The sequence below is a fragment of the Apium graveolens genome, chromosome 5 (genome assembly GCF_009905375.1).
Source record: "Apium graveolens cultivar Ventura chromosome 5, ASM990537v1, whole genome shotgun sequence".
Lineage (NCBI taxonomy): Eukaryota > Viridiplantae > Streptophyta > Magnoliopsida > Apiales > Apiaceae > Apium > Apium graveolens.
Genome location: NC_133651.1, coordinates 128,982,325 through 128,997,391, shown reverse-complemented (window position 1 = coordinate 128,997,391; position 15,067 = coordinate 128,982,325). Strand labels below are relative to the sequence as shown.

At 32.1% G+C, this 15,067-nt stretch overlaps 2 protein-coding genes across 2 annotated transcripts; both read right to left on the bottom strand.

Moving 5' to 3' along the window:
- Positions 1-2,789: 2,789 nt before the first annotated feature.
- On the bottom strand, positions 2,790-4,819 carry LOC141661450 (peroxidase 4-like). The gene is made up of 4 exons (XM_074468461.1): positions 4,542-4,819; positions 3,883-4,074; positions 3,503-3,668; positions 2,790-3,392 (listed from the first exon to the last, which is right to left on the bottom strand). The coding sequence occupies exons 1-4, from the start codon at positions 4,758-4,760 to the stop codon at positions 3,001-3,003; spliced, it is 969 nt and encodes a 322-aa protein (XP_074324562.1). The 5' UTR covers positions 4,761-4,819; the 3' UTR covers positions 2,790-3,000.
- A 7,735-nt stretch (positions 4,820-12,554) lies between these two features.
- On the bottom strand, positions 12,555-14,246 carry LOC141724490 (peroxidase P7-like). The gene is made up of 4 exons (XM_074526649.1): positions 13,957-14,246; positions 13,638-13,829; positions 13,376-13,541; positions 12,555-13,275 (listed from the first exon to the last, which is right to left on the bottom strand). Exons 1-4 carry the CDS (start codon positions 14,170-14,172, stop codon positions 12,890-12,892), a joined length of 960 nt encoding a protein of 319 aa, XP_074382750.1. The 5' UTR covers positions 14,173-14,246; the 3' UTR covers positions 12,555-12,889.
- Positions 14,247-15,067: the final 821 nt, after the last annotated feature.

Sequence of the window (15,067 nt, the reverse complement as noted above, 5' to 3'; positions counted from 1 at the left end):
TATTCATTGATCAAGATAATATTGTACAAATATTTTGAATTATTCAAATAAAAGTTATATCTATACTATATTGTAGCATTTGAATTCATTGCATTTTATATTATTTAAGGAAAAAAACATATATTGTTCAATAATTTGAATGAATTAACCAGTTCAACTGATATTTATAAAACTTTTTCGAACTAAATTTTTTTAATTTTAGAAGAATAGTATAAAATGTTATCAAATTATTATAAGAAGAAATATTAGAGTCGTAATGAAAGAAACTTAAAAACGGTTTAAATAACGATATAAATACAATTTTTCTTTCGAATTCTTGAAAAAAATTCATGAATATCAATAATAAGTCTTAAAAATATATAATTCATTTTTATGTTACAACCATGATTGATACTCGGTTGCGTAAAAAAATAGATATGGATTGTTTGTCAGTGATAATGTGAATACCATATATAAATTATAGCAATTTATTTCTTACATTTGAATAATTATAAATGCATGTTATTTAAGTAATCAATTATCTCACTAGATGTTAATAATGATTATACATGTACATAAATCAGATATTTAACATATAAATAATTAAAACCATCATAATTTACTAAAAGATGTAACATACAATAATTTACATGCTAACACACACATACGTATAACTTAATCTTACTTTGTTAATATTAGTGTAAATAAAAAACTAACATTTTCCCATACATACATACGTTGAATTTAAAAAACTAATATTTTTCATTAAAATCAACTTTAATATTAACAATAATGTAAATTTTACATTATTGTATATTATGATTGCAAGTCATTCTGACTTCAGTTATGCATTTTTTATCTTTTAAAATTGAGTAAGTTAATTGTAAGTTAGTAGCTAACTCAATAATAATATAGAGCAGTACATATAGTTTATTTAATAAAATTCAAGATTTTGGTCAAACTCTGTATTCCAACATATATGTTAATTTGTAAACATACTAACGATATTCTAGAGATTGAGTTTAATCGTTTCGTTTTAAACGTACACTTACTACCCTGTTTATATTCATTCATTAAATATAAAATAACGGGTAAGAAAATATAATATAATAATAGTTGAGGGAATATTCACTCCTAAAAGTGAAGAAGTATTCGAAACTCCTAATATTATAAAGGGGGACATGGAGTTTGTTAGAGAGAAATTTTATTTCCATTTCTTCAAAATTTGACTAAAGAGCCTCTATACAGATATTGTTGGAGTTGCTTTACAAATACTATAATTGTATGATGCATAAATAAATTCTAGAAAATGATCCGTGGGTCACACCGGCAATAACCCGTAGTTCATAAATTACATGGCAAATATGACTGGTTTGTTTTCCTTAATAATGATGAATGATGGACCTTGTACACGAAAAGTCTCCGTTTATAACAATAAGTAATTACATCATTAAAATTGTATAAAATTTAGTGGTTAGAAAGCATATGACAAATTCTTTTTTTAATTGAGTTAAAAAATTTGGCTCATAAAAGTTATCCTCGTATATACTAAATTTTTTTAGTGATAGATTCCAGGTAGTTTAATTGAGAAAGAGGGTTCTCAAGAAATTTTCAGTTATGCGCATGGTCGTAAAATTTGGTAATCGATACTAATTATTGATTAGAGATTAATTGATAAATTGGGGATTAATCGGAATAAAAATCAGATATATTTAAATATTTTAATGATATTTAATATATTTACCTAATTTATTATGAAATATATAATTTAAAAATAATTTATAAATATTAATTGGATTTCAAAAAATAGATCGGCCACATTTTTTAAGGATTAATCGGTGATTAATCAATTTTTTTTTAAAATCGGAAATTTTTAGAATACTGGTTATGCGAGATAATTTTAATTTAATTAAAAGTAGCATTTCAGAAAAAATAGCGCTTGTTCATAAGATATTTGTAACCTCATACTATTTACAATCACCTACAAAATATTTCTGTACCCGATATGATTGTGGTATTTGCGTATTCCCTTGCTCTACTTCATGCTGGTATCCCGTCGTAAAAATCGGTAATAGGTACTAATCGTTTTAGATACCGATTATGAATTAATCGGTAAATCAGGAATTAATCGGAACAAAAATCGTGTATATTTAAATATTTTAATAATATTTAATATATCTGGCTTATTTATTATGAAATATATAATTCAAAAATAATTTATAAATATTAATCGGATTTCAAAAAATAAATTGACCAAATATTTATTAAGGATTAATCGTGGATTAATCGGGAAATTTTTTAAAAATCGAGAATTTTTAGAACACTATCCAATCGCACGTGCTAAAACTGGGTATCAATTTTTCTTGATTTCTTTACGGATCTTGTAGATGTAATAATATCCACATTTTTCACTTGGGACTGATAACAAAGTCAATTTCTTGGTAAAAGTAAGTAGATCTTTTTCTTCTTCAGTTTCCCTTGAGTTGGTTGTTTGTTATATTTTTATAAACATAAACAAAATTAAAAATGAGCCCCAATATCAAATCTAATTAAAATATTCCATATCAATTTCCATGTCATTTTGTATAAATTTTTTTATATAAAATTATATACGCCTAACACTATTTTATGTATATTGTGTTAATTCTATGAGTGCACATTAGTTATTAATATAACTTCGTGACAACGTTAAAAAATCTAATTTCAAATGGAGTTCTATATTTTGCAAAAATCCATATAGGCATTGAAATCATACTGCAAACTAGAAGATGCAAAACTGAACTAGAAGAACAAAAGAGAGCCCATATAACTTAAGCAGAGGAAGTGTGTAACAGTTCCCATTGATAATTTTGAAAGAAAATCAAGTAACAGCAGACCAAAAAAAACAGACATCTTGAAACAGAAAAGAAAATCTTTAAAAAAGAAAAATATTCAAAGCACACAGTGACAGTGTACTTAAACCCCTGCAAAATAGTGCATGCATGAGCATTGAGCATGTTCTTTTCTGGAATAAACCTCCAACTAATTTATCATCCTGCAATTCATTCTTATCTCTCCATTTGAACCAGTTAGCGGGCTAATATCACCCATCCGAATCATGGCTGCAGCAAAATCTGAAGCAAAGTTGCCTGGGTTGCTACTATATGTTGACACAATTGAATCAGTTGAGCCTCCACTGAACAGTTGTTGATCGGAGTGGAGTAGACCTTTCTTGTTCATAAGGTTGCTGAAATAGTAGTTGTCGAAAGACGTAGGGGACTGGAGTTCCAGTGGAGTCAAATTGTTGTCACCTGTGCCGTTTGTGCTTGGGCAGTTGCTTTGGATTTTTTGAGCAAATGAATCATCCAAGTTGTTTTCGTTGTATATTCGACCTCTAAAAGTGGTGCACCTTGCTTGCCCGATTGTGTGAGCACCTGATTTGGTCATAAATTTCGAATTAGTTAGCATCTGAGATTGAATAATTGCATACTCCAAAGTGGAAATTGATAGATTAGATGTATAATTTAAGAGAGTAAGAGCTAACCAGATAAAGCGACAAGGTCTTGAGTAGAAAGGCCGAGAGCATTAAATCTTGAATTGAGGGCGTTGAGGTTTGCAGTTGGAGCAGGAATGCTATTATTTGCTGCTCCTTGGCTTGCTGTTCTAGCGTCTCTTCGTCCAAGCTTTACATCCCAGTCTGGCCCTCCAAGCTACAGCATTTTTTCATCATACAGAATTAAGGATACTAGCATACAAGGCCTAAGAAACAGGCAAAAACTGCTCCTGTTTTAAAGATTTGGTAGACTGTTTACGCGGAGAACCCCAGCTTGAAATACATAAACATCTATAAAATATGGTCTTAAATTAATAGAGTAATATCAAAAAAATAGATATGCAATGAAATAAGACATGCTGGAGCCTTACGATTTTAACAGAGTCACGTGCAGTCAGAGCTAGAATGTCAGCACAAGAGACAACACCAGGACAAACATTTTCAACCGCAGATTTTATGCTGTCTACAACCTCGAATCCCCTGGCAGAATTGACGTTTGGAGCTGCTCTTTTCTCTCCTGTGAATGAAGATGTGTCATCGAGGAGAATTGATCCATCGCATCCCTGCAAAAAATATAAAGTAATGATTTAGCTTTAAGAGTTCTTAGTTCGTTCTGATTTAAAAAAGCATCTTGTGCTTGTATTCTACTTCTCTGCCCTTCCAAACGTAGTGATGGTATTTAAACTGTGTCATGATTTTAAGTATCTATCTTTGAAGTAATGTACGAATCTAGTACTTTCAAAGCAACTTTGCCGGTGAGTCTTCTACTCGATCTTCACTACTACTTCTAAGTAGATATTAAAAAATAATAATGAGGAAGGCTTCTATGCATGTATATGCCTAAATGCAATGTTCGTCTCCTCCCTAATCCCGATCAACTATAATATCATTTCTCAAGAAAAAGTATTGCAGCAAGTGATAAATGCGTGTACATGTGCTTGGTGTTTACACATACATACTATTACACAAAAACTAAACTGTATGTTTGCAGAGTCGAAAAATATGTAAAAACGAGGAAGAAGCACATTACATTGACAAAGCAATCATGGAAGAATAAGCGAAGAAGAGATGCACCCATTCGGGTTTCCTTGAGTACGGCAGAATGCACATTGTATTTCACAGTGGGTATAAGGTCAGGGCATGTTTTAGAATAGAAGTCAGGTGTAAGTTGAGCTGATGAAATGCCAATGAAGAGCAATAACAAGTTTAAAATCATATTAACCACGACTAGCGAATAAAATGTAGCCATTACTCTTTATATATGGAACGTTAAAAGCACTGATATGAATGATGATTAGCTAGAGAGAACCAAGTATATATGTTGTGAATTATAAACAACACAGAATGATGGTATTTATAGTGATCACAAAGGTGAATCATTCATTTTCTTGCAAGTTACTAGACAGGGCAGGTTAGCAACTCAAAGACTACAGGCATGGACTTTTTCACAAGAAGCTTTCTCTTCTCTTCAAATTTTCAAAAGCTAATGGAGCAGTTATATATCTCTGTGTCTTATATGGGGTTAAATGGCAGTTAGGTCACTCAACTCACTACTAACTTTCAGTTGGGTCATCCAACTCAAAAAGTTGTCAGTCAACTCACAAATCTCTTTAAAATTTTCACATAGGTCACTTGCCGTTACAGACGTTAAATCTTGGATGGAAAAATGACTCAGCAGTCTGACATGGCTGATTTGTGGCATATGGACCTCATCTAACCCGACCCAAATATTAGAGAACCCAGTATATCATCCCTCTTTTATAAACTCTCCCCCTTTTATACAAAATTAGGGTTCATATCAAGCTCAAAGCATCTGCTATGTCCAGTACGAAAAGCAGTAGTTCGTCAGTTAGAAATCCGTTCGGAAGTAGCAGTAACTCATGGGCGGGTGGTAAACATTACGACCCTGATTTTGAATATCGTTTCAATGGTATCAAATGCAAGTGCGATCTTGTGGCACCATGTCAAGAAGCTTGAAAAGAAGGGACATTGGACCCGGGAAGAAGGTTTTTCGGTTGCAGTCAATGGAAGGCAAGTGTATTTTGCATTGTTATCTTGTTTAATGCTTAAATGTATTTAGCTAACTTGGCTTATAATTTGATTAGGATTCAAGGAAAAAATGTAATTTTTTTCTATGGGCTGATCCTCCATACATCGATAGAGCAAGAGAAGTTGTTCAGGAATTGAAGGCAAAAGTGAGAGTCAAAGATGATCAACTGGAAAGAGCTATAGCAAAGTTACGTTTTGTCGAAAAAAAAATGTTGGTTTTCAACGAAGAATGTATGTCACTTCGTAAGAAAAATGGTGAATTAGCAAATAATGTTCTTAGTAACAAACTAGATGGTAGCAAAATGAAGAAGTTAGTATTGCTTATAATTATAGCTTGGTTTATTTTTAGGTTCTTCAAGTAATGGTGAACATTGGTTAGAATGTTCTTAGTGATTTCATGTAATTTGTACTTCCTTCATGTAATGGATGCTATCAATGTTATCAACATTTTGTTAGTAAAATATTCTACTCTACCCATGTTTCATAATATAAATGCACTGTGATGTGTGTTACCAATAAAAAGTTAGGCCAGAAATATGCAAATAACATAATATAGATTGAAATTGAACAATCATAAGATTCTCATTACAAAGAGTTTAGGTAGAACCTAATAAAGCTACATAATAAACTGGGAACATAAAATAATAAAGGGTCCTAAATAATAAAAGAGTCAAACTGTCAATAACAAAATGTCTCACAAGTTTCCCATTACAAAATGTCTCAAAAGTAACATAAAATAATCACTTCTTTTTTGGTCTTGGAGGTGCAAAGGACTTGACAGACTTTCTTGGAGTTTTTTTCTTGGCTGATTGTGCAACTGTTGGAGGTGTTGATGCAGGTGGTGTGCATCCAGTACCAATGTGGTTCCCTAGACTTGGAGTTGGCATCTATGAAAAAACATAAAATATAAGTACATTATTACAATATGCAGCAAAAGTTTAAAAACTAAGAATACTTACAAATTTCATCCTTTGGTTATGCCCATGTTGTGGTTCTTCCATGTTTTCCATTGTATCATTCACCAGTTCATCCTCACCAGTTAGGATTTCTTCTTGTTGCAACTGCATCTCTTGAGTTACTTCTTCCATAGCAGTCTGCTCCTTTTGTGGTCTCCCCCTCTGCTTTTTTGGTCCCTCTGGATACAAGTGTTTATCTGGGCATTTATCTCTCTTATGGCCTTCCTTCCTACAGAGACCACAATGCATTTTTCTCCCTGAAAAACTCAGTCTAGCCTTCTTACCACTAGATACAACACCCTCCCAACCCTCTCTTCTTCTCATCTTTTTGGGCCTACCTCTAAGCTGTTTCACAATCAAAGGGGGCATAACTGTGTCACCCTCAACATCTTCCCAGAAATCTTCCCCTCTTATTACATCCAAGCAGTGAGAGTAACACCTCATGTATGTCTCTTTTGAGTAGCATTTGTCAATATAGTCAAAAATATCATGTCTAGCTTTCTGAATTGCAACCACACCATGAGCACATGGTATCCCTGTCAAATCCCAGATTCTACAAGAACAGCTTCTATTTTTTAAATTCACAGAACATGAAGTACCCTTACCTTTCACTACATATGTTTCCCTCCCATCTCAAAGCACAGAATAAGCACTGCCATCTTTCACCGCCTCATCTAAATTTTTTTTAGCTTTAGGAACAATTAAGCAATCCCTTCTAGCCATTCTATCTCTATTTTCATGCACTCTGGTCATTATCATGTCATGTATTTCAATGAGCATATCAATAAGAGGCATGTACCTTGCTTTGAGAATCCAGGAGTTGAAGCATTCACTGATATTATTCTCTGTAGAATCAGTTTTTGAATGAGTCTTGAAGTAAGCCTTGGACCACACAGCGATATCCAATTGATTCATCTTCTCAAAGGCACCCTTGGAGACAGAAGCAAGTTCTTTCATGGCAGACTTAAAAGCTTGTGGGTGAGTTGCAGTAGATGCTCTCCAGAATGCATCACTAACTGCACCACTTAGATATTTTCCCTTCAAGTTAGCACCTAGATGCCGGGTGCAAAACCTGTGTTCCACCTGAGATAATAATTCCTTAATAGCCTTGTCCAACCCCTGCATCCAGTCATATAACATGTTAAAAAGTGCATAAATTAAAGTCAGAAATTGAAGATATTGAATTTGACCTTACTGCTTCTTTAAAGTCCTTTTTACAACCAAATATCTGACCAACTTTAAATTTTATATCTTTGGCAGGTGTATGCACATTAAAAACCTCATCTACATATTTCATTTTATCATATCCAGGGGGGGATTAGCATAACAAAATTCTTCATCACTCTCCTCACTACTAGGATAAAAACCCCTGTCTGATTCACTGTCTTCATTACTCTCATACATTTCATTCAAATTCGCTTCCCTCTCATGTTCATCCATCTTCTTTTTTTCTTCTCTACTGGATTTCCTAATCTCTACAAACTCATCATCACTATACTCCCTTTCCATATCAGACTCATCAGTAGGTACAATAACATGGTAGACATACAAAACAATGTTATTACCACATTCCTTACCCAACTCAATTAGTACTGGCTTCGATTCAGCATTAAGCAAATAAATCTTAAGTTCAGGAGTTCTAAAGTACAGGGAATCAAACTCACCAACAGGACCACTAAATAATTTCTTCAAATCATCAATACTAAGCTTCTCAAAATCAATACGCTTATAAAGTTTTCTCATATTACTTGTGTACGATTGATAAGGAACATGCACAAAATGACCTCCATAGTATAATATAACATTATACAAATTATCCCTGTTAAATGTAAGTAAATAATTAAAGAACCCTAATTTACACAGGTACATAACATTCTAATAAAATAGAAAAAAACAGGACGGGTTCAACCCTAATTGAAGCATCCTAATAATTAAAAAACACAAGACGGGTAATTACTTACGTTGTTTCTTCTCCGGTGGTTGCATTTTCATCCACTTCATCCTCTATGTCAGCGTCATCATCTTCAATCACAATTTCGTCTTCATCATTTGGTTCTTCAATTATACGAACTTCAACTCTTGATCGAGTTCGAACCATCTCCGAAATTAGGTTTACAATAGAATGGATTTGGGTGTGTGTACAGTTAGGGATTTTGTTATCAAGTAAGTAATTTTGGGGAATTTTGTTATAAGAGGGTGGGTTATAATAGAAACGGGTTTGTAGATGGGCTGGGTTTGCTAACTGGGCTGGGTCATTTCACTGACGTGGCATGTGATCTGGCACTCACCTGGCACTTATCTGGCAGCAATAGACGGACTTCCGTCTATTGTCAACGCGAGTTAACAGACGTGAAATTTTAAACGAGTACAATGACTTAAATGAATATTTTTAATTCACATATGACCTCAATGAGAACTTTTTGAGTTGGATGACCCAACTGAAAGTTAGTAGTGAGTTGAGTGACCTAACTGCCATTTAACCCGTCTTATATGTTATGTATGACCCTGTCTAAGAACATTTTCATTGTAGTTTTACCATCTTAGACTGTGCAAGGCTTTTTCAAATTATCTTTAATTTTTTTATGAAACGACAGCATTTTTGTATGCAGAAAAAGCTTACTAAACATCTTGTAGATGTACAAGTTAAGTTAGTACAATTAATCAACCATAATTAGATGCATGGCAGGAGTGTTGGACATGTTAAGTTAATTACCATATTTGCTTGGGCATGCCAGAACATCTTATATACAGAAGCAATGCGCTTAGTACAAATCATAAACACCCGGAGACTAAAAATAGATAGATATCTGAGTCATTCAGATAAATAAAGAAATGATTATACTTCTCTTCAGCAATTGTTCCAGTTCTTTTTCTATATATTGACCATGCATGGCAGCGTTGAGCTAGTCAAGCTAGTTCAGTAGCGAGGGAATTGTATCCTTCTATCTATAATATTTAAAAATACAATAAGTTTGACCTTGCATATACAAACGTGTGTTCACATAGTTTATGTTATTATTTACGTAACCAAAATCTCCAAAAAAATGTTGTTTAATATGTTAGATAACAAACTGCTCAGGAAACACGGTTATTCAACAGCTAACTTATATTATGGTCCCAACTGGTGTTAAAAACTGCCGTGCTGGTTAAAAAAGTGCTATCAAAAATTGAGATATAATATATAAAAATAATATTTTTGAAAAGATTTGATGATAAAACTGATATCTACTTCCTGCAAAAGTTAAAAATAGACATTTTAGAAATTACCAAACACCTAACAACTTTTGAGCGGGCTGTAGCGGTCTATAACAACAATACCAAACTGGATACGTTATAAACTACAATTAAAGGGCTAAACTGCAAACTACTACACCTTGACTTGTCAATTTTATTTTGTAGTTGTTTGTCACAAAGTCAAATTTCCACATCTCTGATTAGTTAATATGGCTTAATCATCTATCCTGACGTTAGTTAAAGGTACTCGTTTTTCATCATCTTCTGAGCCGACAATTATCTACTTGTGGTTGTGGTAGTCTACATACATGCATTTGAGCCGGATCAAAATGTTCCTCATGCTCCTTTCTAAATTTTGTTTGTTTTGTCTTAATCTTCAAAAATTTATATGTTGGAAATCCAAATGAAATTATAATTAGTCTAACGGTAGAGACATAAAAAAATTATAAAAAGTTAGTGTTAATGATGACTGATGTGGCTGGATTAATTGAATTAATGTTATTGATATGAATAAAGAGGATCCATTTTTATTTAACAAATAAAAGTATGACATATTATATTTTATAACTATTTTGAACCAATTTTATAATCTTCAATTCCTTGGATTTTTCCGAGTTTTCACCAAGCAACTATGAATAGACCTTGATTGTTCAAGTATGAGATGCATCCCCGCAAAGATGTAATAATTTATTAATCTATTGATGACCTGTTATTTCATAATTAAACATTTGGTACAAGTACTTTATCATCTACTATTACGTAACACGTCTTTTTTTTCCAAATATATCCAAAAATCATTTTCCTTGTCCAAATAAATATATACATGCAAATTTCTTTTTTGAAAGTTTGAAATACTAAATTAATTTAACTGTTTAAAGCTCGTGAGAATACATAGAAAATAAGAATAAGTCCCAATTTAAATCCATAATTATGGATTTAAATTGAGACATGTGACATGTTGTAATATTATTGACTGTCAATAACTTAATACTAGTAAATTAATGCATTCACATAAATTTTACTAATAAAAATATATCAAATCATCAATCACATGATCAAATTTCAAATTTTGGTACCTAACTAGTATTCTCTCCGTAGAAATAAAACAAAGTTAAAAAAGTAAGTAAAATGATAGGACCAATTAATATTTTATGTATAAAGTGAGTATAGTGGAGTAAATACTGAATACAATTATTATTTAAATTATAAAAATATTACTACTTTTAAAAAAATTTAAAATATAAACAACTGAAAAAAATATCCTGAAAATGAAAGTCTAAATAAATGAAAGTGAAAAACCTGGACTAGATGGAGTATGTCATCCAATCCTCCTAATTAAGTGACATTATAATTTCTAATTAAATTGCAGGTAATCAAATATGATTGGAAAAAAGTTAAGTTGATGTGCTAGCTCTTAACTATATCACTATACGTCTAAGCCTCTGCATGTGCTCACAACTCGGAAACATTAATAATATCTGGGGATTTTACACGGAATAACTAGCCTTAGGTAGCTAGTAGCAAGAAGTTTATTATGGGTAGATATTTCTTCTGTCACTGAACATGACTGAACGCGACACCAAGTTACAAAGAATTCGTCAAAATTAAATATGATGTTTATCCAAATATATTAAAAACTCTTTAAAACCTAACTAAATTGATTATATTATGCAAAAAAGTAATTCTTGCATACAAAATTAGACACCAAAAATTATTATAAAATGATATGATATTAGTAATGTGGTATTGTGAAATCTGTTTATTGATTGATATCCATGTCAATATATGTGAGTTTTTTTTTACCTAGTTTTCTACTTCTCTAATCTAGGATTCGTTTAAGCTAAGTTCCAGTCTTGTAGGCATTTATGATTGATACATGTAAAAGAATTAGTCACAACAAAGTTATAAAATAATGTTATAAGTGAGATAAGATATTTTAATTGATGATATTTATGAGAATATAGGAATTCATTTTAATAAAAGTTTATCACATGTCTGTTTGCGCAAAATTTTCAATCCCATTTTAAGGATCCAGCGGCATTTATTCTGTTTATTATAAAAAGTGCATTAAGTTTCTGTACAAATTGAAATAGTAAAAACTGGAAAATGAAAGGCATGCATATAATATCAAATAAGCATGCAGAAGGAAAGATAGAAACCAAAAGGAACAATATACTCCAAAATCTATATTAATCATAAATGGTAAGTTTCAATGTATAGAAATTTTTGGGTCCTTTTATAGGAATTTTTGTGTCTGGATCTCATTTTATTTTAATGTCTTATTATTTGTAAAATCGTTTTTCAAATAAATTATTATAGATTATAATTTTAATTAATATATTCCATATTTCATTTGTTTTTATTTTTAGCATGATTGGAAGATGTTCCAATATATACCTTTTAATTTTCAGACTTAACATCACAATTATTTAGCAAGGATCTTCAAGTACAAGACAGTTTAATTTTAATTTTGATAACATTTTTACAACTATATTAGAAGACACTAATTCTTACTCCCTCTGTACCTTCCAATTGGTGTACATTTTTTTAAAAAGTGTCCGACATAAAAAATATAGTTATGTAACCTATTTTTAAATTATTTTTTTTCTGAATAAAAATTAAATATTTTAATTTTTATTCTGAAAAATAAAATTGTAAAAAAAATATTCAGAACTATACTTTATATATATATTATGCTGTCTCTAAAAAATATAAACAATCCAAAGGACGGAGGGAGTATTAATTTTGTATAAAACCATAAAATTTTACTCTATTACCGTTTTAGTGAGACTTTTTTTAGTGAGTTTACCATTCCAGACATTAAAATTTTATTATCCAAGTGTTCAGATGCAATTTACATGATTTTCGGTTAAATAATAAATTTCACTAATAAAAAATATACTCCTATTGTGTTTCAAAATTTTATCACGGAAATTGTCCATTCTGACAAAAAAAAAGTAAAAGTAAACAAACTGAAGTATGGAATAAGAAACTGAGTTTCTTGCTGGCCACTGGCGAGTATGGTCTTACATGACCATCCTACCCTTTTTAAAAAGGAAATAATACGTGCAAACACAAAAATTACGTAAAGCACACAGATTAATTAACCCTTGAGAAATCATGCAATGAGCGTACACTCTTAATTTTTCTTCCTGCAGTTCTTTCTGATCTCTCCATTTGAGCCAGTGAGTGGGCTAATATCCCCCATTCTAATCATTGCTGCAGCAAAATCAGAAGCAAAGCTGCTTTGGCTGCTACTGTATTTTTTAACAATCGAATCAGTTGATCCGCCGTTAAACAGTACTTGGTCGGAGTGGAGAAGACCTTTATTATTCACAAGATTTTTGAAATAGCTGTTGTCGAAAGCTGTAGGGGATTGGAGGTCCAGAGGTGCCAATTTGTTGTCCCCTGAGGATGTTGGACATTTTTTCTGTCTTGTTTGAGCAAATGAAGAGTCTATGTTTGTTTCGTTGTATATTCGAGCTCTGAAGCTGGTGCACCTTGCTAGCCCAATTGTATGAGCCCCTGATCATAAGTGAATCAGTAATTAGTCTAGTAGGTCATATTTATTGTTTGTAGATAACATATATGTCTCTAAACTAAATAGATCAGAAAAGTAATTAACCAGATAAGGCGACCATATCTTTAGCAGAAAGGCCAAGAGCATTGTATCTTGAAGTAAGGGAACTGAGACTAGATGTAGGAGCAGGAATGCTGTTATTTGCAGCACCTTGGCTTGCTGTTTTCGCATCTCTTCTTCCAAGTTTTACGGTCCAGTTAGGTCCTCCTAGCTGTGAAATTATAAAAACCAGGCTATTATTAATACATGAATGACATACTCATATAACAATTAACATGTACACTGTGTACTGATTCTGAAGACTTACTATAGTAACTGAGTCTCTAGCAGTAATAGCTAGTACATCAGCGCATGACACAACGCCTGGGCACACCTTTTCAACAGCTTTCTTTATCTTGTCTACCACTTCGTATCCCCTGGCAGATTTAAAATTTGGAGCTGCAGTTTTCTCGCCTTTGGATGAAGATGTATCGTCTAGTAGAATTGATCCGTCACATCCCTATCAGGTAACAAAAATTTAGAAATGTCACTATAATTCATACAACTTACATTTTTGATTCACTTAATCATGTAACTAAGTATACAATATAATTTATTAATGTATACTAGAACAAGTTTGAAATTACATTGACAAAGCAATCATGGAAGAACAAGCGAAGAAGCGATGCTCCCATTCGGGTTTCTTTTGCGATTGCAGATTTAACTGCGGATTGCACAGTCTGCAATAGATTTGGACAAGACTTGGAGTAAAAATTAGATGAAAGTTGAGCTGAGGAATTTTCCATGAAGAGAACTAGAAAGACCAAAGCCATTACAGACAATTGAGAAGACAAGGAAGCCATTCTTTTGAAATAGAGAATAGTCCTACGATTACAATATAATCAACTACTGAGAAGTGTGTTATGATCTTAACAGTTTAGGGGCTTGGTATTTATAGGATGAAACTAGCTAGGGTCCTGTCTTAAATGTTAGCAAGGCAGGTTGCCTAACTATATTGAACCAATCTAAAGAATTACTGCATACGCGACCTAATAATCGCAAGGCAATTTTTGTTTGTTTTATTTTTTTTAATTTTACAAATAAGAAAAAGAGAGAGATCCGGAAAGAAGTTTGATTGGTTGATCAAATCAGCTATAATTAAGACATGAAAAGAATATAGCAGTAGTTCTGTAGTACACGACATGATGTGCACATAATTAATTAAAGCTAAAGACATGATTTGATTTGTTTTACCTGTTTGAAAGTTCGGGGAAATTGCTGTTTAAGTTGTGCATTGAACAGGAATTGTCAAAAATTGGGACCAGCATACTCACTTAAACAGCTAAACCATATTTGGTAATGACTTTGGAGACACTGTCAATTCTTTAATAAATTCACACTTTTCTCTCATACGAGTATATAATATAAACTACATACACAGTTTTACATAGATAATAAGCGACTCTGTCAAACGATTATCGCTGCATGCATGCATATATGCAAATTGTAGGTTTAAGTGCAGAGGGTACGTCAGGGTCGTGATTGCAGGGTTTTGAAGTTAAAATATGTATGTGCGTATTACAGAGATTTGCAATTGCCTGCATGAGTGTTGTTTAAAATGCAGAGAGAGCATGAGGCATAAGGTAAAATCCCGAAAATATATTACACCTGCATTAGTATTTATGGTTTAATATGCACAGAAAGCATGAGCTGAAAACCACAGGTCATCTTGTTCATGTTAACATGTTATATGAACGG

Excerpts from the sequence above, each read along its gene's own strand:
- LOC141724490 (XM_074526649.1), bottom strand. The coding sequence starts at position 14,172 with ATGGCTTCCTTGTCTTCTCAATTGTCTGTAATGGCTTTGGTCTTTCTA. Across the intron at positions 13,830-13,956 it reads TCCATGATTGCTTTGTCAAT|GGATGTGACGGATCAATTCT; the intron begins GTAATTTCAAAC and ends GTTACCTGATAG. Across the intron at positions 13,542-13,637 it reads CTAGAGACTCAGTTACTATA|CTAGGAGGACCTAACTGGAC; the intron begins GTAAGTCTTCAG and ends ATAATTTCACAG.
- LOC141661450 (XM_074468461.1), bottom strand. The coding sequence starts at position 4,760 with ATGGCTACATTTTATTCGCTAGTCGTGGTTAATATGATTTTAAACTTG. Across the intron at positions 3,669-3,882 it reads CACGTGACTCTGTTAAAATC|CTTGGAGGGCCAGACTGGGA; the intron begins GTAAGGCTCCAG and ends AAAATGCTGTAG. Across the intron at positions 3,393-3,502 it reads AGACCTTGTCGCTTTATCTG|GTGCTCACACAATCGGGCAA; the intron begins GTTAGCTCTTAC and ends TGACCAAATCAG.